The 23,848-nt window shown below is 34.0% G+C and overlaps 1 protein-coding gene, 1 long non-coding RNA gene and 1 pseudogene across 2 annotated transcripts; 1 reads left to right on the forward strand and 2 right to left on the reverse strand.

Annotated features, from left to right (window-relative positions):
- Window positions 1-1,010: 1,010 nt before the first annotated feature.
- LOC103330810 (Tetratricopeptide repeat (TPR)-like superfamily protein) lies at window positions 1,011-3,734 on the reverse strand. The gene has a single exon (XM_008233422.2). It carries the CDS (start codon window positions 3,529-3,531, stop codon window positions 1,405-1,407), a length of 2,127 nt encoding a protein of 708 aa, XP_008231644.2. The 5' UTR covers window positions 3,532-3,734; the 3' UTR covers window positions 1,011-1,404.
- A 3,132-nt stretch (window positions 3,735-6,866) lies between these two features.
- LOC148916742 (uncharacterized) lies at window positions 6,867-9,102 on the forward strand (annotated as a pseudogene).
- A 4,352-nt stretch (window positions 9,103-13,454) lies between these two features.
- LOC148916743 (uncharacterized) lies at window positions 13,455-14,879 on the reverse strand. Its single transcript, XR_016127410.1, has 3 exons — window positions 14,536-14,879; window positions 13,733-13,797; window positions 13,455-13,559 (listed from the first exon to the last, which is right to left on the reverse strand). It is a non-coding gene; the product is annotated as an uncharacterized LOC148916743 (long non-coding RNA).
- Window positions 14,880-23,848: the final 8,969 nt, after the last annotated feature.

Consider the following 23,848-nt stretch of genomic DNA (forward strand, 5'->3'; position numbering starts at 1 on the left):
TGTTTCTTGATATTTAAATTTTCATGTACCATTATCTATATACAGATCGAGCTGCAGGCCATACAAGTTTTTTTGTTCCAAAATTACACCAATAACTAGATGTTTAAATACTTATAGCCAGACAATTATGTGCAAATTCATTAGCATTGTAGATCCAATAAGTCAGGTCAACAATGGAAAATGAAGACACAGAGTGAAGAAATACCCTGGAACATATCCAAAAAAGAAGCCACAAATTTCCCCAATTCATTTTCTAAGACACAGAGTGAACCCAATTCATTACACCAATAACTAGATGTTTAAATACTTATAGCCAGACAATTATGTGCAAATTCATTAGCATTGTAGATCCAATAAGTCAGGTCAACAATGGAAAATGAAGACACAGAGTGAAGAAATACCCTGGAACATATCCAAAAAAGAAGCCACAAATTTCCCCAATTCATTTTCTAAGACCTAATTCAACCTCATCATTATCCAAAATAAATAAATAAACATATAAAAAATAAAAATATAAAAAGCAAAATACAAAATAATAATAATAATAATAATAATAATAAGAGCAAAAAATAAATAGAAAATAAAAACGAGAGTACTACCTGTTGGAGGAGAAAGAAGAGAGATCTGGAGATGTAGAGAAGAAGTGAAAATCAAGAGAGGAGGCGCAGAGAATGAAGCTAGGATCATTGGAATTGCAAGGATCAGCTGTTATTCTGGACTCTGGTGCTGTCCGAAATCTTATTAAGGGCACCAAACATTGGATAGGACACTAGTCGACTTTAATTGAACCAGCAACCAAACAATGCCTTATTGTATAGATAGCAAACCATGGAGCCTTCTTTCACTATTTTGTTCTCTTCCTATGGTTTCAATATTTGTCTCTTATAGAAAAAAGCAAAAAGAAAAGAATGATACTCTTCTTATGAAAAGAAGGCTAGGATTCTAAGACTAAAATCATAATAGCTCCCAGGTTAGGAACTTCTGAAAAGGAGGTACATGATTCATCATTCTGTACTATCAATTGAACTTCTAAGTCACTCAGATGTCACACAATAAAACAAAAACAAGTGAACAAATAATGATCTAGGTCTACACAGGTCTCTTCGTATACCCAATTTGCAACAACAATGCAAAAAATAAAATTTCAGTGTCATTAAATTACTTTGATACTCCATAACAGGTCAACAGAAGTAAGAAGAATCAGTTTTGGTTGCAACTTGTAATGAAACTTTCTTGTGTTTTAGTCTAATTCTGTTGTTCATGAGTTTAAAAAGCCAAAAATGAATAAGAGATGGCTACTTTTTTTCCCCTCTTATTAATTTCCAGGTAAAAGAGTCGAACAAAAATTCCTGAAGAATAGTGGAATGTTGATGCAGGTATCTGCTGAATAAATTATCATGAACTTCAAAAAATGGTAGAGGACGGTTGGTAATCTTTATCCTTCATATGCTTAATTAGCCTTCGGATCTCATGACGTATATTTTCAATTTGTGGATGCATCTCATCACCAACAACAAATACATGAACCTGACTCTTCAACTCAATCCAGCTACACCCAGGTTCTTTGCTCACCCCTCTAAGTTTCATCAGACTCCTTACCCGCTCAACATCTTTACTACTGCCCAAGGCAGTATATATGCTTGACAACAACACATAAGCTGATGATTCCTGAGAGCCTAACTCCATTAACTTCTCTCCAACATAGGCTCCCAATTCGTAATTATGATAGTTCCGACAAGCACTTAATAGAATACGCCATAAACACATACCATGATCAATAGTGGCTGATTCTATAAACTCTTTGGCTTCATCTAACTTCCCAGCACGGCTCAATACATCAACCATGCAAGCATAATGGTCCACCCTTGGGCCTATGCCAAATTCATTAGACATCATGTTGAAATAAATCCACCCCCTCTCTACTAATCCCATATGGCTGCAAGCAGAGAGAATATTCACAAATGTAATGTAGTCCGGCTTTGCGCCCTCCAATCGCATCTCCTCAAAGAGCTCTAGAGCCTCTGTACCCCTCCCATTTTGTGAAAGCCCAGATATCATTGCATTCCAAGATACTGTATCCCTCATTGGCATCCTCCTAAATACCAGATTCCCATCTTCCAAATTCCCACACTTTGCATACATGGTTGAAAGAGCACTTCCAATTGGAACTTCAAGACTGAATCCATACTTGATGGTACGTGCGTGGATTTGCCTTCCTTGTTCAAAAGCACTTAGACTCGAACATGCTTTTAGGACACTAGCCATAGTTAGTTCATTGGGCATCATTCCTTCCCTCTGCATTCTGCAATACAAAGTCAAAGAAGCTTCATTCTCTCCATTTTGCACATACCCTCCAATCATAGAAGTCCAAAGAACAATATCAGGTTCTCTTAAATAATCAAACCCCTTACGAGCATCACTGACATTACCACATTTGGCATACATGTCAACCAAAGCTGTCATTATATATATTTGGAATTCGAAGCCCAACTTTAATGAATAGCTATGCATTTGCTTTCCTTCTTCAAGAGCACCAATGTCGCTACAAGCATTGATGACTCCAACAAATGTAAACTCACTTGGCATAACCCCAGAAAAATGCATATGTGAAAACAAGTCCAAAGCCTTTTGAGAATCCCCACTTTGTGCAAAACCAGTTATCATAGCAGACCATGTGATAGAATTCTTATCACCAGACGTTTTGAAAGTTCTAAGTGCATCATCCAAGCTCCCACATTTTGCATACATGGTTACAAGCGCATTTTCAACAGAAACGAAAGATATCAACCCAATTTTCACTGCAAGAGAATGAATTTGCTTACCAGTACCAACAAACTCAGGAAGCGCCAAGGCACTAAGAACACCGGTCAAAACAAATTCATTCACCTCTTCCTTCACCTCATTTCTACGCCGCATCAATCCAAAAAGTGCCAGTGCATCTCCCGCCAGCCGTTGCACAGCATACCCAGATATCATAGTAGCCCACGAAACTGAATTCCTCTCAAGCATTCTATCAAACACCTTACGAGCATCCAATACAAGACCCGCTTTACAATACATATTGAGCAGAGAACTCCCGACAAACACATCATAAAAGCTGTCAGCTTTGATTGCAAGTGCATGAGCTTGCCGGCCGCCAAAGACGTCCGGCGACGCATACGAAGCTGCGGTGAAAACTCCAGCAAAAGTGTGCGCATTTGGGAAGGCGTTCTCAGCCCGCATGCGTTGAAAAAGCTCCATGACATGGGAGGAGCCGTTTTGTCCTTGCTGAGAGTAGCCATTGATGAGAGAGTTCCATGAGACGACGTCCTTGTCGGGTATAGCCTCGAAGACGAGCTTGGCTTTGGGCAAGTCTCCGCATTTGGCATAGAGGTTGACGAGGCTATTGGCAATGTAGACGCAGGAGTTGGGACCGGTTTTGATGATCTGAGCGTGGAGAGCTTTGCCCTTTTGGAGGTCCTTTTGACGACTGTATTGGATGAGTGTGGTGAACAAGGAACGGTACTGAGATGGAAGCGAAGAAAGACTCATCAACAGACACAGCTATAATCAAATGCCGTCCCTCTTCTTTTTCTAGTTCTGTTTCTCTCTCTCTCTCACTCACTCTCTCTTCCCATAATTGAACACACAGAGCAACTTCTTCAAACACTTAGCATAATGGCGCAAACCCCATTCTTATGTTTGCTAAATTATGCGGTCCCTCTCCTCAAAGTTGGCAATTTTGACAACCAGAAACAAATAACTGGAACAGCTCACACAAGGTTACCAAAAATATATATATTGGATATGCAAGTAACATAAAAAAAAAAAAAAAAAAAAAAAAAAATTGGAAATGCAATTAACCTTACAAATATATTGGAAATGCAACAAATATTAACAAAATATTATTTATGCAAGAAATATTAAAAAACAATTGGAAATGCAAGAAATATTAACAAAATATTGAAAATGCAAGAAACATTAAATATATATATATATATAGGACATTATACTTAAGAAAACGAAAATTACAAGATATTTACCTCACTACTGAGATTTTCCCCGCTTCTATGGTTGTTCCTCACTTTTGCCAAGGCATCTCTCCATTTTCGCAATTCTTTATTGAGAATTTTCCACCTCCTAGACAATGTCATTTCAGTACGAGTCGACCCCGGAATTCTTTCACAAAATTCGGCATGAATTTTTTTCCACATATGACAAAATTTCATCTCATTGGTTGACACGGGACAATGACTAATTTGGACCCAACACTCAAACAAGAAAACATCTTCCATAGTGCTCCACGCCCCTCCGGTTTCGATAGAAGAAGCCATAAAGATAAGAAATAAAAATACAATTTGAAAGAGATGATAATGTTGAGCAAAGAGTAAATAATAGTAGAAGTAGAAGAAAATGTATGAGGATTGGTGTTGAAAGTGAAGGGTATTGATAGGTATTTATAGAGAAAAAAAAATTCAGAATTTTTTGGTATTTTTTTATAAAAAAATTCGAATTTTTTTCATAATTTTATTGCCAAAAAGAGGCCAGCCGTTGGATTGGAGGAGGAGAAGCGATCAAGCGTCCAGTGCGACACATGTCTTCTAGCCATTGGAAATGTGCAGGGTTGACGTCAACGCACATGAGTTCAAAAAATTAAACCACGCTATGGCGTCATCCTCCCCTCGGGCTTGAGCTCGAGTGAAACCGCCTTAAGGCTAGCCCGTCTTCGTGGGTCCCACACCAGCCGGGTAAGAGTGGCCACCGGCTGGTTTTGCAGCCCGCATCGGGCCTGGGCTCCTCGGTGGAATAGCTCTAAGGGGGTGGGTGTATTGAATTAGAATTTTAGAGAGTTTAAAAAGATTTTTAAAATTCGGGTGTATTCAATTTGGATTCATATGAATTTTAAAGGAATTTCTACAAGACTAATTTCCCTCAAAGACCTGGCCCAATTTCATGTAGAATTGACAAAATCAAACCAAGAAATTTCTAGGTTTTTCAAGAGTCAAAATCGTTCGTTCGAGGGCTTTAACGGTGGAATTGATCTTTGAGCAAAGGTATAAAGTTACTCCCCTTGATGTGCTTGATCTATAGGTATGAATATTGACCCGCAGATTGGAGTTTTCGGACTGTTCAATTTGGACCAAACTTGCAGGGCATATTTAGTAAAGTGTGTTGAACCTATAGGAACTCTCGGATTGGTAATCGGCGGTCATGGACCTCATGGGGCACCGAGTTGTCCATTATGGGAAATTAATTGCTTATTTAATCTTGAGTTTTTTCATACCATTCCAGCTGTCAGAAATGTTGAAAATTGGGCATAGGAACCTTCTTAAGTTACGTACACGCACTTTTGAGGCCGGGGGTTAGGGTTTTGATTAAATATTTGTGCTTGAGCTATTTTATTAATTAAATATTTTTAATTGCTTAAATAGGTACTTCGGCTTTATTGAACCTGCAGGAAGGACCCTCAAAGGGTCAAGCTAACTCGGACGCACAGTGAGTGGAATTTTATTTTATAAATGAATTTTATGCAGTAAAAGTTTATTATTTCTCTGGAATGAATTATTTATGGTTTTGCTTTCCAATCAATTAGTTTGAATCCAAATTTTTTTAATAAATTCTGTTTATGTTTAAACGTGAATGGCTTGGAATTATAATTTTTCCAAAAAAAGTTTTTAAACCACCATAGGTACCCCAAATGTTGCCTTTGGATAAATTGTTGCCTTCAGTTATAATGATGTCCACAGACATTTTAGTTGCCTTCGGTTGAGTCAGCGCGCATTTGACAGTTACCCCACGAGTCATAGGGATATTCGGACCATGAGGAGTGAGGACTGCGACTTAGGTTGACCAAGTGTCTCCTGAGTCTTGCGAGGAATGCGGCTCAGGTTGACTTTGTATCACCGAGGCTTGCAAGGATGTGTCGCATTATGTGACATAAGGAATTGACGGTATAATGTGGGGAATAAATATAAAAATCATGGAATTGACGGATATATGATGGGTACACCTAAGTGGAAAGGAATTATTTCTTTACAATGCTTTCAAAATGTTTTGATGATTTGATTGAATGCATGGTCAGTTATACGTATATAAATATGCATGTCTTAATTCTTGTATGAATATAGAACATGGATATAATTGAATTTTCAAATGGTTTTAACAGTGTGGTTAGTATGTTGATATTATATTTTCCAAAACTTTATTTTGTCCACTCACACTTTTAAATATTTTGCGCCCCCATGCAGTAGTCGTGTACCAGAGCACCACCACAGGGCGGTCATCACTCATCACTCCTCCTTTTCCTCTTTGTAGGATGTTCTCGTGTACTGTTCTACTTTTGTAATTTACTGAATTAGCTTGCTTTGAAAGTACCCTAGGATTTCTGTAAGGCCTGAGGCCATAAAGATTTGTTGTTTGGTTGCATGAATTCTAACATTGTGCATGATGAATGGTTGTGGATATTTGAATTGCGTGTTGTACAGGTAAAAAAGTTTGGGAACGAGCAATTTACAGGGGTGACTTTGCTGAATTTTTTACAGAAGTCAAACCCTAAAGAAATTTTTGAATTTTAGTTAGAATGGCAATTTGGTCAAGTGTGCTTGGCACCTACCAAATGTTGGACACGCACAGGGTTTGGCTCATATTCCAAAATAGAATTTGAGTCGAGTCATGTCATATTTAATTTAATTGAAACCCTATTCATATTTATTTTGATTATATTGGTGGTTTGATTATATTGTGAGTTTTTATTTTCATTATTTTGTATATGTATAATATATTTAATTTAATTGAAATCCAATTCATATTTATTTTGATTATATTGATGGTTTGTTTATATTTTGAGTATTTATTTTGATTATTTGTATATGTAGAATTATTATGGAATGATTTTCAAGAGAAAGTCATCATCGGGTTCGGGTAGTTCAGATAATGTTGATAGTTCAAATAATGTGGGTAGTTCAAGAACTCAAGTTCAAGACAAAGTCAGTTAGACGGTGTTTTGGGTAATCTTCAAGTGGACCCTGGATTAAGAACTTGAATAATAGATTATGATGCTAATATGAGAGATGAGGTCCGAAGATCATGTCTACAAAAGAGATATTGTCAACCTAGAGGTCATAATTTCCCACAAACTAATTTTTCATAAATTAATCGACACTTCATTCCTTAATGGTTTGATGAGTTTGATTGGTTGGATTATAGTATATCTAAAGATGCGGCATTTTGTCTTTATTGCTATTTCTTTAAAACCAATTTTGAACAAGTAGGTAGTGAAGCTTCCACTGGAGATGGATTTAAGAATTGGAAGAAATGGGGATAAAGATTTAAGATGCATGTTGAACCAGTTGGGAGTGTTCATAATAAAGTTAGAGAAGCTGTTATAAATTTGATAAATCAAAATACGCATATTGAAACGGCAGTAAGCAAACACTTCGACCAAGCTTGTAAGGCTTATCGCACATGCTTGAATACATCAATCAAGTGCACTAAGTTTTTATTGCGACCAGGTCTTACTTTTCATGGCCATGATGAAAGTGTCACTTCAAGCAATATGGGAAATGACTTGGAGCTATTGCAATTCCTTGAAGATAATGATGATAAAGTTAGAGAAGTTGTGATGGAAAATGCTTCGGGGAATCTCAAATTAGTAGCTCCTTGCATTTAAAGAGATTTTGTGAGTTCATGTGCCCTTAAAACACTTGATGCTATCATGGATGGTCTAAAAGATATATTCTTTTCAATATTGGTGGATGAAGCACGTGATGTGTCAATGAAAGAGCAAATGGTTATGGTGTTGCGTTATGTGGATGACAAATGACATGTAATTGAAAGATTTGTGGGTATTCAACATGTTACCGACACTACTTCAAGTTCACTAAAGGATGCTATTGACACATTCTTTTCTCGCAATGGTTTGAGCCTTTCCAATCTACTAGGATAAGGTTATGATGGTGTTAGCAATATGAGAGGTAAGTTGAATGGCCTTAAAACAAAGATATTGAGAGAATAACCTTGTGCATATTATGTTCATTGCTTTGTTCATCAAGTTTAACTAGCTCTTGTTGCCGTGGCAAAGAAAAATATAGACATTGCCTCTTTTTTGCAATGGCTAATAGTATGGTGAATCATGTTGGAGCATCTTGTAAGCAGTGTGATTTACTTAGAGGGCAACTCCAAGAAGAGCTTGTGATAGCTTTTGAAAATGATTGTCTTATAACGAAGCGAGGCTTAAATCAAGAAACAAATCTCAAACATGCCGGTGACACACGATGGAACTCACACTATGTGGTACCTTGATTAGCATCAATTCTATGTTTTCATCTGTGGTTCATGTGCTTCAAATGGTTATTGATGATAATCTCAATGATAGTGCAAGTGAAGCAAATAAGTTAATGAGAGAAATACGTACTTTTGAGTTTGTGTTTCACCTTTTCTTGATGAAATTCATATTCGTACTCACAAATTATATGTCACAAGCATTGCAAAAGAAATATCAAGAAATTGTGAATGCAATGACTTTAGTGAAATCATGCAAGAAAAAACTACATTGGATGAGGAATAATGGGTTTGATGCATTGGTTAATGAAGTATCTTCTTTTTATGAGGAACATCATATTGATGTTCCTAACATGAAAGAGGCACTTATACTTTTAGGGAGGTCAAAGTGTAATGCTCCAATAAAGACAAATCGTCATCATTATCGTGTGGAACTCTTTATTTATGTCATTGATGAGCAAATTACGGAGTTAGATGATTGGTTTAATGAGGTAAATACCGAGTTGCTTATTTGTTTGGCATGTTTGAGAAAGATTTATTTGTAGCTTTTGATAAACCAAAGCTACTACGTCTTGCTCAATTTTATTCTCAAGAATTTTTGGATGCGGATCGTTTGGCACTTGAAGATAAACTTGAGATTTATATTCATTATGTGTGTTCGAGTAGTGATTTCTCTCAATTGGAAGGGATTGGTGATCTTGCAAATAAAATTATGGAGATAATGATGCATCAAGTATTCAATTATGTGCGTTTGCTTATAACATTGTCTTAGTTTTACCGATTACAACTGCTTCATTGAAGAGGGCATTTTCCGTTATGAATATTATTAAGGGGCTACTTTAGAACAAAATGGGAGATCAATAGTTGAGTGATAGCTTGATTGTTTATATTGAGAGAAATATTTTTGCTTGTATTGAAAATGAAACTATAGTGCTACGTTTTCAAAATATGAAACCTCGTCGTGGACAATTGTAGCTTGTAATGTTGTTTTTGATATGAATTATGAATGAAAGTACTATGATTTCAGTTTCAATATTTTCTATCCTAAATTCTTACTGGGACTTTTACACTAAGATCCCTTGTGATAAGATTCATGGCTCCGCCACTACTTTTGATGGTACACTTTTGGACTGGTTTAAGGATTTGAATAGGTCAGTTACTAACAAATACAGACTTTTATTTGTGGCCAACCTCTCTGTGGGAAGCCCTTAACTAACCCTCCTCCTAATATGTTTCACAGCTATAACAGCATCATATTGCAATTTGTTATTTATGAATGGTTGCACTTATATATTGGTGATTTCATACATAACATATTGCAATATGATGATGTCATAGCTGTAGAGCATATTAGGAGGAGGATTGGTTAAGGGCTTCCCACAGAGAGGTTGACCACAGATAGAAGTCCGTATTTGTTGGTAACTAACCTATTCAAATCCTTAAACCAATCCAAAAGTGTACCCTCAAAAGGGGTAGTATATACCACCTCATGCATTGAATCAAAATAAGGTGGACTCTCAAAAACCGTCAATACATATGGACTCGATAAAGATGTAGCTATGTTGATCCAATATGTAGTAAACTCATTTTGTTGGTATATATGATAAACAACTTGATTGCGACCGAAGTAACCCCAATACATTTTCCCTCCACTGTTTAGAACCTCCAATAACCAGGCCATTAAATATCATCCCTGAATGAGGGAAAACACAAATAACATTAATATTTAAAAGAACGTATAACTACAATACAAAATAATTCAACCCAACATAAAAGTTAATGGAATAATACTCACAAACAAATAAAAAAAAATACACAAAGACACAAAGACGACAATAATGATTACAAAGGAAAACAAAGTTCAACAGATATTTACCTATATGCAAAGCTCATGAATGCAGAGAGAGAACTTAACCAAGAGCAACAAAATTTTAAGTGTTAATATACCAAACATAAGAAAAGTAATCAGACTAAAAGGCGATGCTCCCAAATATATATTAAGTCATTCTCATTAGAGAAAGTGACTTTAAACCAGTTGTTTCCTAAGCTATCTATTTTGAAGGGTTTGGTAAGCATAGCCTAAACCACTTCAAATTTGGCTCTAATGTTAGTAGCTAATGAAAGGGGCTCTCCAAAGAATGTACCCGCTAGACAAAACTTTGCAAATTGCTCAGCTGCTGGATATGGCAAATATAGTCAACAATGTTTGTCACTAAAAAATGCATGGGCTCTCAATTTAAAAACAAAATAATATTCTTGAATGAACCAAAAAAGAAAAGAAAAAAGACTAGTGCATCTTCTTGTTGAATTATAACCTTTTTATTGTAGGATATAAAACAACTAGAAGAAATAAACCAAAAAATGATAACCATGATAATTAAGGTGTTAGATGCCACAATAAGATTCACACAAATCCAAAAACAAAACTCATATGTAGGGTTCTTGATAATTAAGGTGGTAACCCCATTATGTAATATTTATACATGACTTGAAGAAAAACAAAGCATAAAGGATCAATAGTGTAACAAAACGAGTAAGAGTAAACAACTAACAGTAAGAATCTAACAAATAAAACCAAAGACTAAAACAATATACAAGGTAAGTTAATAGCATCCACAATGGAAGGGTGTATAAGGGGGTGTATGTTAAATATACACCCCTTGTTATCAGAATCATCTCCAATGGGGAGATGTAGAGGGTTGTAAACATACATCACCACCATGGAGATGTAAAATAAAATGCACATTTGCATCTATTTTTACATCTTTTGTAGGCGAGACCCACTTGAGAAAAGAGAGGATAAATGAAGAAAAGGGGATGTAAAAGTGGCTTTACATCATTTCCCATTGGAGCAAAAAACTTATTTACACCCCCGGGAGGTGTAAAGGGGATGTAAAGTGGTTTTACACCCCCGAAAATACACCCCCTACTGCGGATGGAATGGTGTAATTCCAGGGGTGTAAAGCCACTTTTACATCCCCCTTACACCTCCGGGGGATGTAAATGTGATTTTTGCTCCACTTTTTTTCACCTTTTCTCATGTAGGTCCCACTTGTAAGAGATATAAAAAAAAGACGTATATGTACATCTAAATTTGCATCTCATGGTGGTGATGCAAATTTACACTCGTTTACACCTCTCCATTATGGGTGATTCTGATCACAACGGGTGTATATTTAGCATACACCTCATTATACACCCTCCCACTATGGATCCTCTAACAATCCACAGTTTTAGGAAAAAAAATATATATATAATTGGAAAGTTTTCGATGTATAATAAAATTAAAACAAACTGAAACACAAACTTTAAAAAAAAAAAAAAAAAACTAAAATTCACTCTAAATTTTCCTAAAGTAACGTCAAATTTAACAAATTCAACCTCCACCCCATTAACACAACAATGTATAATCTGCTAATTCAAGCAATGTACAACCCACCAATTTATCTTTTTGTACAATATTTAATACTAAATAAGGATTATTAAAGCCATTATCAACAGTAGAAATTGAGTTCCAATGAAACAAAAGAAGGATTATTAAAGCTTAAATATGAAAACTCATATACATTTATGTGCTAAACCTTAAAACTTACCTCAGAATGGGGTGGTAAACAGCGAGACTACTCACAAGCTCAGCGCAGAACAAGAGAACCGAGTGAGTTCGTAAATGCCACTGAAATTGTATTAGGGTTCTTTTTTGTTTGCTTTTCTCTTAGGTAGGCTTTAGTGAGGTCTATTGGGCAGCTAGGATGTGGACCAATTGTAAAGACTCACGGCGTTGTTGCTCTTGGGTCGCCTTGACCCTAAAGGCCAATCAACAAATCAACATTGTCAGTGTGGTGACCCACTTACCGATGTCAGCAGTCACTTGAGCAAGAACTATACGTGTGTCATCGGGTACCCTTAAATCCTAAGTGTTGAGAACGGTCGAAACCATGAAGCTGACCAAAGTAGACAAGCTGCGCAATATCATATTCATAAGAAAAGTGACATATTCAGTGTGGTTCGCCAATTCGACAATGGTGGAAAAATCAAAGAGTGCATGGTGTATGTGCCAGGATTATACCAATCTCAATAGGGCATGTCCTAAAGACAATTTATCCTTACCAAGAATCGATCAACTAGTGGATGCTATTACCGGTCATGAACTTCTCTATTTCATGGAGGCAGAGGCAGGGTACAACAAGATATTCATGCATATCACACCGATCAAGAGCATACCACCTTCATTACCGATAAAGGCCTCTATTGCTATAGCGTTATGTCCCTTAGCATAAAAAATGTCAGCACCACTTACCAACAATTGGTCAACCAAATTTTTTCCAAACACATTGGTCATACCATGGAAGTGTATGTCGAAGACATGTTAATCAAGAGTAAGAAGACCGATCATCACCTTTGTAACCTTTCACTCATGTTCGGCATCTTAAATAAATATAAGATGCTTCCCAATCCTACAAAGTGCACCTTCGGCAAATCTTCCTACAAGTTCCTCGGCTTCATGATCAGCTAAAGGGGCAATAAAGCCAATCCTAAAAAGATCAAATCATTGCTCAAAATGCCGGTGCCAAAGATGCAAAAGAACATTCAAAGCCTCATTGGTTGCAAACTGCACTTTAAAATAAACTCTAAGCAAGCACGCATATATCTTTTAAATTTAAGTTTTTTCCTTTTCCTTGACTCTTAAATTAAAGATAACATACTAGAACTAGAATAGAAATACATACCCAAGTTCCCTTTATAATATATATGTATATGTATAGCCCATTTGCAAAAGTTTAGTTCACTAAGTACATTAAAATTAAAGGATAAACGTATTTTTTATGGTGCATCGACCTTGATTTATAATAAACTGTAAATATAAAAAATAAAAAATAAAAAAAATACACACACACACAAACATGACTGCTAGTGCTATGCCTTCTCAGTGGTGCTGGTACTATTGCAATGGCCTCTATACTTGGGACATATGAAATGTCCAAACCCTTCCGTTTCAGCCTCCATGTTATCAACAAATATACAATTCAGTTTTTACTAGCAAAAGGACCCGCGCGGTGCTGCGAGTCATGAAATTATGTAACATGTGTATAAAGTTGTGGAAGAAAAGAAATATACATACATGAAAATGCAAAAATGATGAGCAAACAAACATTACAAAAATAAAGAAATCAATACCAAAAAAGAGAGTAAAGAGTATAAGGAAGAGAGGCAATCATGAATTATACCTTCAAAGCGAAGAATGGTTAAACAATTTGGGCGAACGACCACTTCTCGTATTTGGATTTCGTACCCAAGCTCTCCTGAAACAATCAAAATTTCATGGAAGCCTGAAATTAAATCAGGGGGAAAAAACAGAAGGAAAGATAGCAGAAAACACGTAGTAGTAGAGCCAAGTCGAATTTTGTGAAGGAATTTTGAGGCAACACAAAAAGGGAAAAAAAATGTCAATAAATCAAAATGAAGAAACATTAACCTAAAAGTTATCTTCGCTTCTTTGCTTCAGTGATTGCTTGTCAGAGAGGTGAGAGACCATTGAATCTGTTGAGATAAAATTCCAAAGTTTCAATAAGACATGTAGATTTGAATAACTTTTTAATTTTCATAAGTCATACCTAAAGCAATTGGATGACTGCCTAACTGTGATTCATACTTAAAAAAAAAAGAAATAAACAGTAATTAGAATGAAGTACAACAACCACATAATTACATAGCCTCAAAATACAACCAACTTGAAGCAAATACTTAAATTTCAGGATTCTAACAGTGTAACTACAAAAGAATTCTAACATTACACATCATGTAGAATGAAACTTAAATTGAAATCAAAACAACCAAAAACTAATATGAAATGCACAGTGAGGTTCGGTAATGCTTGTAGTAAAAGCTTAGCCAGAACGAAAAAGCAAAAGAAATGGATAACAAAATCACCCAAAGAGAAAAAGAGAATATTTTCTGTAAAAATGGCATTGTAGAACAAAATCATAGCGTTACCTAAGAATATCCAGAAATTAAAGTGAAACCATATGCCGATGCCAAAAAAACAAATGCAATTTAGGTAAGCGAAATCAAAGATGGAGAGAAAAGGAAATTTGTTAATTTGTTTTAATTTTCTAACAATATCCAAAAGACACAGAGAGAGAGAGAGAGAGAGAGAGATTAAGCCCCGAAACATAATTAAAAAAAATCAGAAAATCAAAATAGACGAAAACCATTTGGTGAACCAAAAACAAAACCAAAATGAGAGAGAGAGAGAGAGAGAGAGAGAGAGATTCATACCATTGACATCAAACCCATCAAATCTAAATGCTTTTTTCATCGGTGCTCTGGAGAAACAACATATATAATCAAAGAAGTTCCATTAGGATCCAAAAATTAGAGATAGTAAACAGATCAAACCTAAATGCTTTCAATATTGAACCAAAAAGAGGAAGCATGGTCTAATGTATGAGAAATCCGAATATCACAACAAAACACAGATTCAAAGAACAACAACATTGAGCAAGCATATTGATGAGTACTTCATCGACACTTAAGCTACATATTTTTGGGGAAAATCACAGCTAATCAGTAACAACAACATTGAGATTCAAAGTGATTAACTGGCATTTAGAAACCCTAATCCACTACAATGGGGTTGAAATATGAAACTGTAAATCTCCTTCTACTCACTACAATGGGGTTGGCTAAACCAACAAAGTAGAAAAAGGAGTGCTACCCAGAGATGAAAAATATGTTCAATTATTAGGGGGAAAAATGGATAAAGGAAAAAGTTAAAACAAATGCATTGACGATTAATGAGGAAGAAAGGTATTGCAAATGAATTGAGTTGTTTAACTATGGATGTGCATTCAATTGAAAGCAATAACATTTTAAAAGTAAATTGTTGGCCAAAAGTAAACAAATTTGTTAACGATTAGATTGTAAAATTATAAAAATTTGTTATGACAAATGGTAGGGGTTAGATTGCATAATCAACAAAAAGAATTGTTTAATAAGAGTTGCGTTAATAGCCAAACATCATTGTCCAAGCAAATATATGAATTCATGTATGTCGTGTTACTATTTAAGTTGAAATAGTATAAGGGAATGATTTCCTCACCATTGTATCTACCAAGATATATTGTAAACCAGAAAATTGATTATCTGATTTGAAGACTTTTGGTCTCCATGTTCTACACACACGAACTCTAATTGTAACGCTGAACTGAAACTGCTGGAGATCACGGATAGAAGCAATGTTCATTGTGTTTTGAATCTGAAAAAAGAAAAGGCTTTTATCACTATAAAGATGTGTACAAAATTATCTAGCAGTCATCAACATCATCATGTTGGTATCTCTTTCTTTTTATGTTATATATTCATTCATGTTCATATATTGGCAGTAAAACACATCAAATAGCTATTGAGACAGTTTTTAATGTCTATAACATGAAATCACCAAATGAATATATTCTACACAAAATTAGTATAAAAACATATGAACATAAAAACAAAAAATTAAAAATTAAAAAAACTAATATTAACAACAATAGATCATTACACAATTTAGAGTGATCCATCAACAGCTGATGAATTGGTTGTTTTTTGTTGGGGACAAAAGCAAGTGTTTCTAAAATAGAGAACAAAAACATAAAAGTTTTTGAAGCTTAGATCATGTGTTCATTTTTTGTTTCTTTTCAACATAGATACGAACCTCTTGTTTAACAGAACCAAAAACAACCACCAAACGGCTCTATCTAAAGCAGCAAAACACAACCTACAAAACATCAAAAGTAGACATGGTTAAGAAAGAAGAGGAGAAAAAGAAAGAAAAAATCAAAAAAATTGAAGGTTTTGATTTTCTAGTCCCAAAATTGTTCAAATATGTTTTCATGTTCAGCATTTTTATATGAGATGCTTCAACTTTGTTAGTCCACTACTAAAACAAAGGAAAAATCCTAGAAAACAAAAACAAACAGAGACAAAACAAAACAGAATAACATCTCTCAAATGCAAATCCTTTTCGACATTGGCAATATCGCAATGCAGCCATAATGAAGTAATTAATCAATTTAATTAACAATGATAGTAGAATTGTAGATCAATGGGCAGCAAATTCCCCCAGCAAGAAATTTGAAGAATCCATTTCCTTAATTTATATTCATTGTATTTCACTGGATACTAACACTAAATAAGACATTTCAAATCCCATTTGAAACTATATTCTTTAATGCATGATCCAATATCAAGATTTTTCAACTTTTTGGCATTAAAATGAGGCAAATCAAGACTTTTGAATATAATACAAAATCCATCATCCATTGTTCTGTTAGTTTTCTTGGTATTAGATTGCCTATTGGCCAAGTTGTTCGATCAAGTAAAAGCTTTTCATGCCTGCCACAATGATAAGGAATTAATCCTCATAGTCTTAGACTTGGCTTTTTCTTTTAGAAGAACACTGACAACAACATATTTTCAAAGGCTAGTTGCAGAGAATTCTCTCAGCTTTTAGAATATTACATGTAAAGTTCTTTGTCCAATTGAAAATTCTAAATACTTGTCTTTTAGAAAAACAAAGAGAATAAAAAACTGGGGGCAATTCTTTTGAGCATAAATCAAACACAACCCAAAACAATTATAAAAAAGAAAAAGAAAAACAATCACTATATCAATCAACAAAAACGATTAAAAAGGAAGATCAAAAGTGAAACCAAATAATAAATATAACCAACAACTGAAATATTCATCAATTTTAATCTCTTTTTTTTTTCAAAACCTGCCTAAGCAACCAACAATTGAAATATTCATCAATTTTAATCCTTTTTTTTTAATTTAAAAACCTGCCTAAGCAATGAAAAGTCACCTTAAACAATCAAAATCACAAAATAACTATATTTACATAGTCATTGTGATCAAAGATTTGAAAATTGTTTGCTAAACTCAAAGAATTTCAGTTCTCTACTAAATCCTAAAAATTTCAAATAGCAGCATATCATGCTTACCAAAACAACAGAGCTATCCTAAACCCTGTAACAAAAGAACCAGTATATCCAAATACCAATTTTCATGTATTTACCAACTAATTTTTAATAACCAAATAGAAAATCTTATCAAAAGCAATCATATAGTATTTTAATAACTAAATTGTTTAACATGATTTAATCAAAATAATAACACAATCAAATCAATTTCAGCATTTAGATAAAATTTGCAAATCAATAACATAGACCCACGATGAGGAAAAATTAGGGATTTGGACTTTTAGGGCAGCAAATTAAAACATGTCTTATAGTCTAATCAAATAAGATCCAAGATATTAGTAACAACAAAAATGAAAAAGAAGAGCAACAAAAATCGAATGGAAAGATGAAGCAAAATTTACTTACAGATCAGTGAGAGAAAGAGACTGAAAAGGAGAGAAAGCTGGAGTTGGATCTGAAGAAGAAGACCAACGCAGTGGCGGAGAGTCGGTGCTTGTGATGATGACGGCGGCGGCGGCAGAGAGAAAGGGAAAGAGACGGGGAAAGAGTTGGAGAAGACGACTATGATCTCTGAGGCCTCTCTCTCTCTCACTTCTCTTCGATGAAGCGGCTTTGGTTTCTCCAGTGACCAGACAAAAGGGTTATGTCGCTATTGATTAGGGTTAAAATGTCATTTTACTGAACATAATTAAAAGGGCAACCAATTAAGCAGGGGCACAAACGTCATTTTACTATTGCGAATGAATAGTCTAGGAACAGTATCTTTTATTCAGTTTTAGTATATGTATAATTTTTATTTCTTTTAACAAAATTAAATTATATATATATATAAATCACTCACTCGTTTAACTTCATCTCATCCTCATATGAGAATGGTATGATCACCAACTGATTCTTTTGAGCTATACTGACTATCTCTTGGTGTTATTCTTTGGACACTATCATAATTGATAGCAACCTTCTTGTTTGGGTTTTATTGATTGTTTCTTTTGACAAGCTTCACATTTCTCATATTTTGAACATTGCTCACCAACAAATGTGGTAATTTGTTCAAGTTGTCTATTACATTGTCTATTTGGTTCTTTACTTGTTTAGTAGCTTTAAGCAGTTGTTGAGATGACAATTGATGATGCCCAAAAATGAATGACTACTTGTGGACCCAACTTATCTTCACGTTGGACGTGTCATAATTTTTTTTAATTATAACTCAAGAGGCACACACCATAAAAAATATGTGTATCCTTTAATTTCAATGTACTTGGTGAACAAAACTTTTGCCTAATAGGCTAAATAGATATATATATATATATATATATATATAAAGGGAACATGGATGTGTATTTCTATTCTTGTTCTAGTATGTTAACTGAAATTTAAGAGTCCATCAAAAAGAAAAACTTAAATTTAAGAGAGAGATGCGTGCTTGATTAGAGTTTATTCTAAAGTGCTCATATTCACATTTGCTGAACCAACAAATGTGATAATTGGTTCAAGTTGTCTATTACATTGTCTGTTTGGTTCTTTACTTGTTTAGTACCTTTAAGCAATTGTTGAGATGACAATTGTTGATGCCCAAAAATGGATGACTATTTGTGGACCCAACTCATCTTCACGTTGGACGCGCCATAATTTTTTATATAATTATAAATCAAGGGGGACGCACCATAAAAAATACTTGTATCCTTTAATTTCAATATACTTGGTGAACAAAACTTTTGCCTAATGGGCTAAATAGATATATATTATAAAGGGAACATGGATGTGTATTTCTATTCTAGTTTTAGTATGTTAATTGAAAGTTGTATATTCGTTGTTTATGTTGATCTCAAATTGTACTATCAGACATGTTTTCATTGTTTTTTATTTTCTGAAACTATTTTCTAATAAGCTAGCATACACATTCTTGAATCTTAAAAATGCAAATTCGTTTTCTTGTTTTCATTTTTTGAAAACTTTCTCTGAAAAATATTACCAAATGAGCTCAGATTTGTTACTTCTTTAGGTGGTAAATGCAGACACTCTAATAGGTTAAGTGGTATATGTTCAAAATTCCCTTTTAATTTCTTTTATTTTTATGTCAGGAGAGATACTTTATTGATAAAAAACCATAAGATATATAATGGATAGCCAAAAACTATATCCACAACCCAATCGTCAATACCATGAATAAGAGTAGAATCTTAATAAAAAGATTCGTGGGCTTAGTACAATTATGAGCATTTATATATGTATTCGAGGTCATAGGTTCGATTCCCCCTCCCCCAATATAGCTTTGTAACAACAACAACAACAAAAAAAGAAAAAAGAAGAAGGGATATTAGTTTGATAAGGTATGAAACCAATGAATTGTGTCATGCACAATAAAAACCATCAAAATCACACTCATACTATGCACAATAAAAACCATCAAAATCACACTCATACTTTTTTGAACTATCGCACTATTTTTGGTAGAACTTTATGTCTACTGGTGCCACAAAAGATAAAAACGAAGCAACCAAACAACTACAGTAAAACAAAAATAATCGATAGAAAAATGTGACAGACCAAAAAATGTGTAACACCATAATCAAAAGAATGTTTTAATTTCCATCATATTATTGAATATTAGAGATATGTTTCTTTTATATAGAAAATTTGGCATAAGTTCAATTTTGATGATAGAAGTTGGGTGCAATTCAAGCAAAAGTTGTTATCGATTCAAGTCATTTGACTATCATGCCATGTAACATTCCTTTTCTAATATGCTGAGTTATATTTGTGTATATTTTGTTCCTATTGTGTCCTTGAAGTCTAAAACGGGTAATTTATTATTTATAGGACATTTATTATCAGATTCAATTTGTTTTTAATTACATGTTTATTTATTGAATTTTGAAATTTTCTAATCAACTTAAAAAAAATATATATTTATTGAATTTTGCAAGAGTGAAATTTTCTAATCAACTTTAATTTAGTGCTTTCCACAACAATTGATGTCATCTCTATATTTGTTGCACTCTTGCAACGTTTGAAAGAAAAATAATAATTATATTCATAAATTAGGCACAAAGACCATCAACCACAAGGGCAAATACCCACAAAGGGGTAATACAAATATGAAAGCATAGTAACCACAGAGGGTTCATCCACATACATGCCACAAAAAGCTAGAGAAATTTCGGCATAAAAGCTGCATGCATGAGCAAAGTAGACATGAATCATAGCCCCCAAATCTACGTAATACAACTGCAACTTTTAAACTCTCACAAGTACAGAATACAAATAGAGACTATAAAACAATCAAACACCCAACTCACGAGGAGTTGATGCAATTTTTGCAAAATAAGAAAACTGCAAACAAACAATAACTGAAAACGAATAAAGCCACCACCACAACCATCGTCGTCGCCTTTCAGACAGAGACCACCACCTAGATTGCAGTCACTCACCTTTTAACGAAAAGCCAACCAACAAAATCAAAGATCCAAGTAGATCTTGGTAAAAAAAAAATCCAAGATCCAAAACAGATCTAAGCACACAAAGCAAAGAGGGTGAGAGAGAGAGAGAGAGAGAGAGAGAGAGAGAGATTGACCTCCTGCCTCTCTCCCAGAACACACAACGCAAAGAGAGTGAGAGAGAGAAGGAGGCTAGAGTTTACGAGATCTTTTTCTTGCAACCTACATATTAGGTACATTAACATACTTGCCACTGGTGCTAGTAGTGACATTTTTTCTTGTTTGGTAATTCAATTTCTTACTATTATCTCATTATTCTTTTTTTAGTTTTTATTTTTCGTTAGGTTGAATTTTGTTATTTTCTTGATCTCAATCCTTTTTCATTATAGGTTGTATTCTTGAATTTTGGGTTGTACTAATACTAAAAAAAAATTCTAATTGTTGAGTTTTCTTATTTGTCATCAGAATAGGTATATCATATTTTCTTTCTTGATCTAGTTTTTTTATACAAGTTTTTATTTATTTATAAATTTATAAATTAATTTATTTTTTTATGCTTATGAAATTTGTTGTAGGCACCTAAGTTTACCCTATTGTGTAGGTAAAGTAACATATATATGTTTCTATGTTCTCAACTTGGTGTATCGTAGGTGTTTTGTTATATTCCTATTTAGATCGGTGCACTCAGTACTAAGTTATATCAGGTTTGATAAGAGTTTAAATTAGGTTATATCTTGTGGCCCAAAACTTTGTGAAATAAAGAAAGTTTTAAATCCAATTAAAGGGGTCTTATTTATTTCTTTTTACGTGAACCATTGCTTGATGGGCTTAGATTGTTAGTCAAGTCGGCCCTTGGTGATGAGTAGAGACGAATTGACCTAGCTCTGTATAAGCTTAAGACCCTGCTCTTGTAAGATATGTTCTCTAAACCTAATCTCATCATAAAGAGAGCTGAAATAGTTTCTGAGAGAGAGTAGAAGTCTTGAGCCTTTTGTGTCTTTTGCCAAAGTTGCTGCTATTGCAATTGAATGAGTTCAGAGATCGTGTACTCAAGGAAGATGGCGCCATGTATGTCTTCTATGTATTTTAGGTTGTGTGAAAGATTATGGACTTATATACATAAAATCTAGCAGTTTTAGTTCATGTATATGAGTTTAGGAAACAAATTTAACATATTTTCGACAACATATAATAGTATTTTATGTACATCTTTTATTTTATAGGTAACATAAAATTTTATTTGTCTATTTTTGTATGTGGCGTATTGGTAGTCTTCTAATTTATGTTTCTAATTTGTAGGTAGTCTTCGAATTTATGTTCTTGACTTACAAGTAACAAGATTTATCACTAAGTTTTCTTTTGTTTCTAATAATAACATTATTACATAATTTCATGTCGGTGCTTGAAATATAATATGTGGGTCTTTACTTTCATTGATTAAATTGTATTTTATCCATATATTAGGTAAATATTATGAAGGAAATAATTCAAAATTCAAATTCTGAAATTCAATTATAAGGAAATAATGAATTAAATTTAGATTTTCAATGTGTTTTCCTTATTTATCTCAAAGGGAAAAATCAACACAACAAAAAAAGTAATAAAAATCAAAGGACCTACATCTAAAACAAAAAAACGCGTGGACTAAACCCTATGACAGGTAATCATTTTGGACCTAAATCTAAGAACCTTGAAAAAAAAACACGTGATATTAGGGGAGAGGTCACATAATCTCAAGTTTTCGATGACTACTTTTAACTACTTTAGTTACGAGTCCTTTGTAATATTAGAGAAGTGTTAAGTTGTTTTTGTTTAGTATGTAGAATTAGAAACATAGTAAAAAAGGAAAAATGCAACAATCATAATGCAGCCCAAAAAATAGGGACAAGGGATGTAGATGCAAATATCTAATCGGTACTTAAAAGCAAAACTTGGAGAAGAAAAGAAAACTGAAAAAGTGATGGTTGTACTAGATTAATGTTACACTGGAAATATATATTGGTGCTTAGTTCCATTTGCACATGAAACATATAGAGAGATTGACTATTATACCCAATATAGGAGCCCAGATTATTATATATATATATAGGGACATTTGCATTGATTTCTTATAAATTACAAAATTGTCATTGATTTCTTAAAACAAGCCTAACCTTAAAACCTCATTAAAAAAAAAAACCCAAAGTACTCAATATGGCATCAAAGTAATTTAATAATCAAAATTAAATTAAATAGGGACATTTGTCATTTTTTGGGTTTATTTATAGAAATTAAATGGTATAAAGTTTATCTATATCATTAATGCTAAAGAATGAGAATATGACTAAATATCTCAAACATATAAGGCTTCATGGCAGTATTAGTAGTTGAAGCATAAAGACATAGTCTGAAATTAAGACAGGGAAGAGAAGAATTAGGAAAATGAGAGAGAAGATAAAAGAGATCTTAAGAAAAGTCATACATGTACTAAATATTTCTTCGTACTGATCAATTACCATTTGACATGTGTACTGAACCTCTTCTTTTTGGAATGTTGATAAATTATTTTTATATACACGTAAATAATAATTTGTCTCTAATGATAAATGTTATCTTAAATCAATAATTCTTTTGGATTAAATCCTAAAATCAATTTAAAAGTCCCACAAATTGGCCCAAAATAGAAGGCATTTCCAAAATTGTTTCTCCCCTTTTTAATTTAAATTTTAACTGTCTAATTTAGAGCTATCTTGGTACCAGGAATCTTGTGGCTCTAAATCGTCTCGTAGTCTGTATCCGACTACATCTTATCCCAATTCCCCCCAAATAAAACCAAGCTACACCTTTTTTTGTCCACACAGCTAGCAACTCCTTCGGTTCTCTCCGTTGAAGACACGTGTCATTCAACTCCAAGCATATTAAGCCATGTGTCAAGCCAGCCCAAGCATACCAGCCATGTATATGGCGTGGAAATCTATGCGGGACCCTCGAACGTGAAAGCCCCTACAGCGCTTGACATGTGAAAAGACCAATTAGACCACGTACCTCGCCCCCTGTGACCCTGCGAGGGGCCAAATTAATTAAAGAATACGGGGGCATTTGTGGAAATGAAATATTAGATGGTCACGGCATCCCGAGCGCAATTTTCAACCAAGTAATAAATCTGATTTCTCTCTTGTGGGACCAGATTCGGACACCTGGCTCAATGAGAGG

Source organism: Prunus mume, linkage group LG5 (genome assembly GCF_029339155.1).
Source record: "Prunus mume cultivar Tortuosa linkage group LG5, ASM2933915v1, whole genome shotgun sequence".
Lineage (NCBI taxonomy): Eukaryota > Viridiplantae > Streptophyta > Magnoliopsida > Rosales > Rosaceae > Prunus > Prunus mume.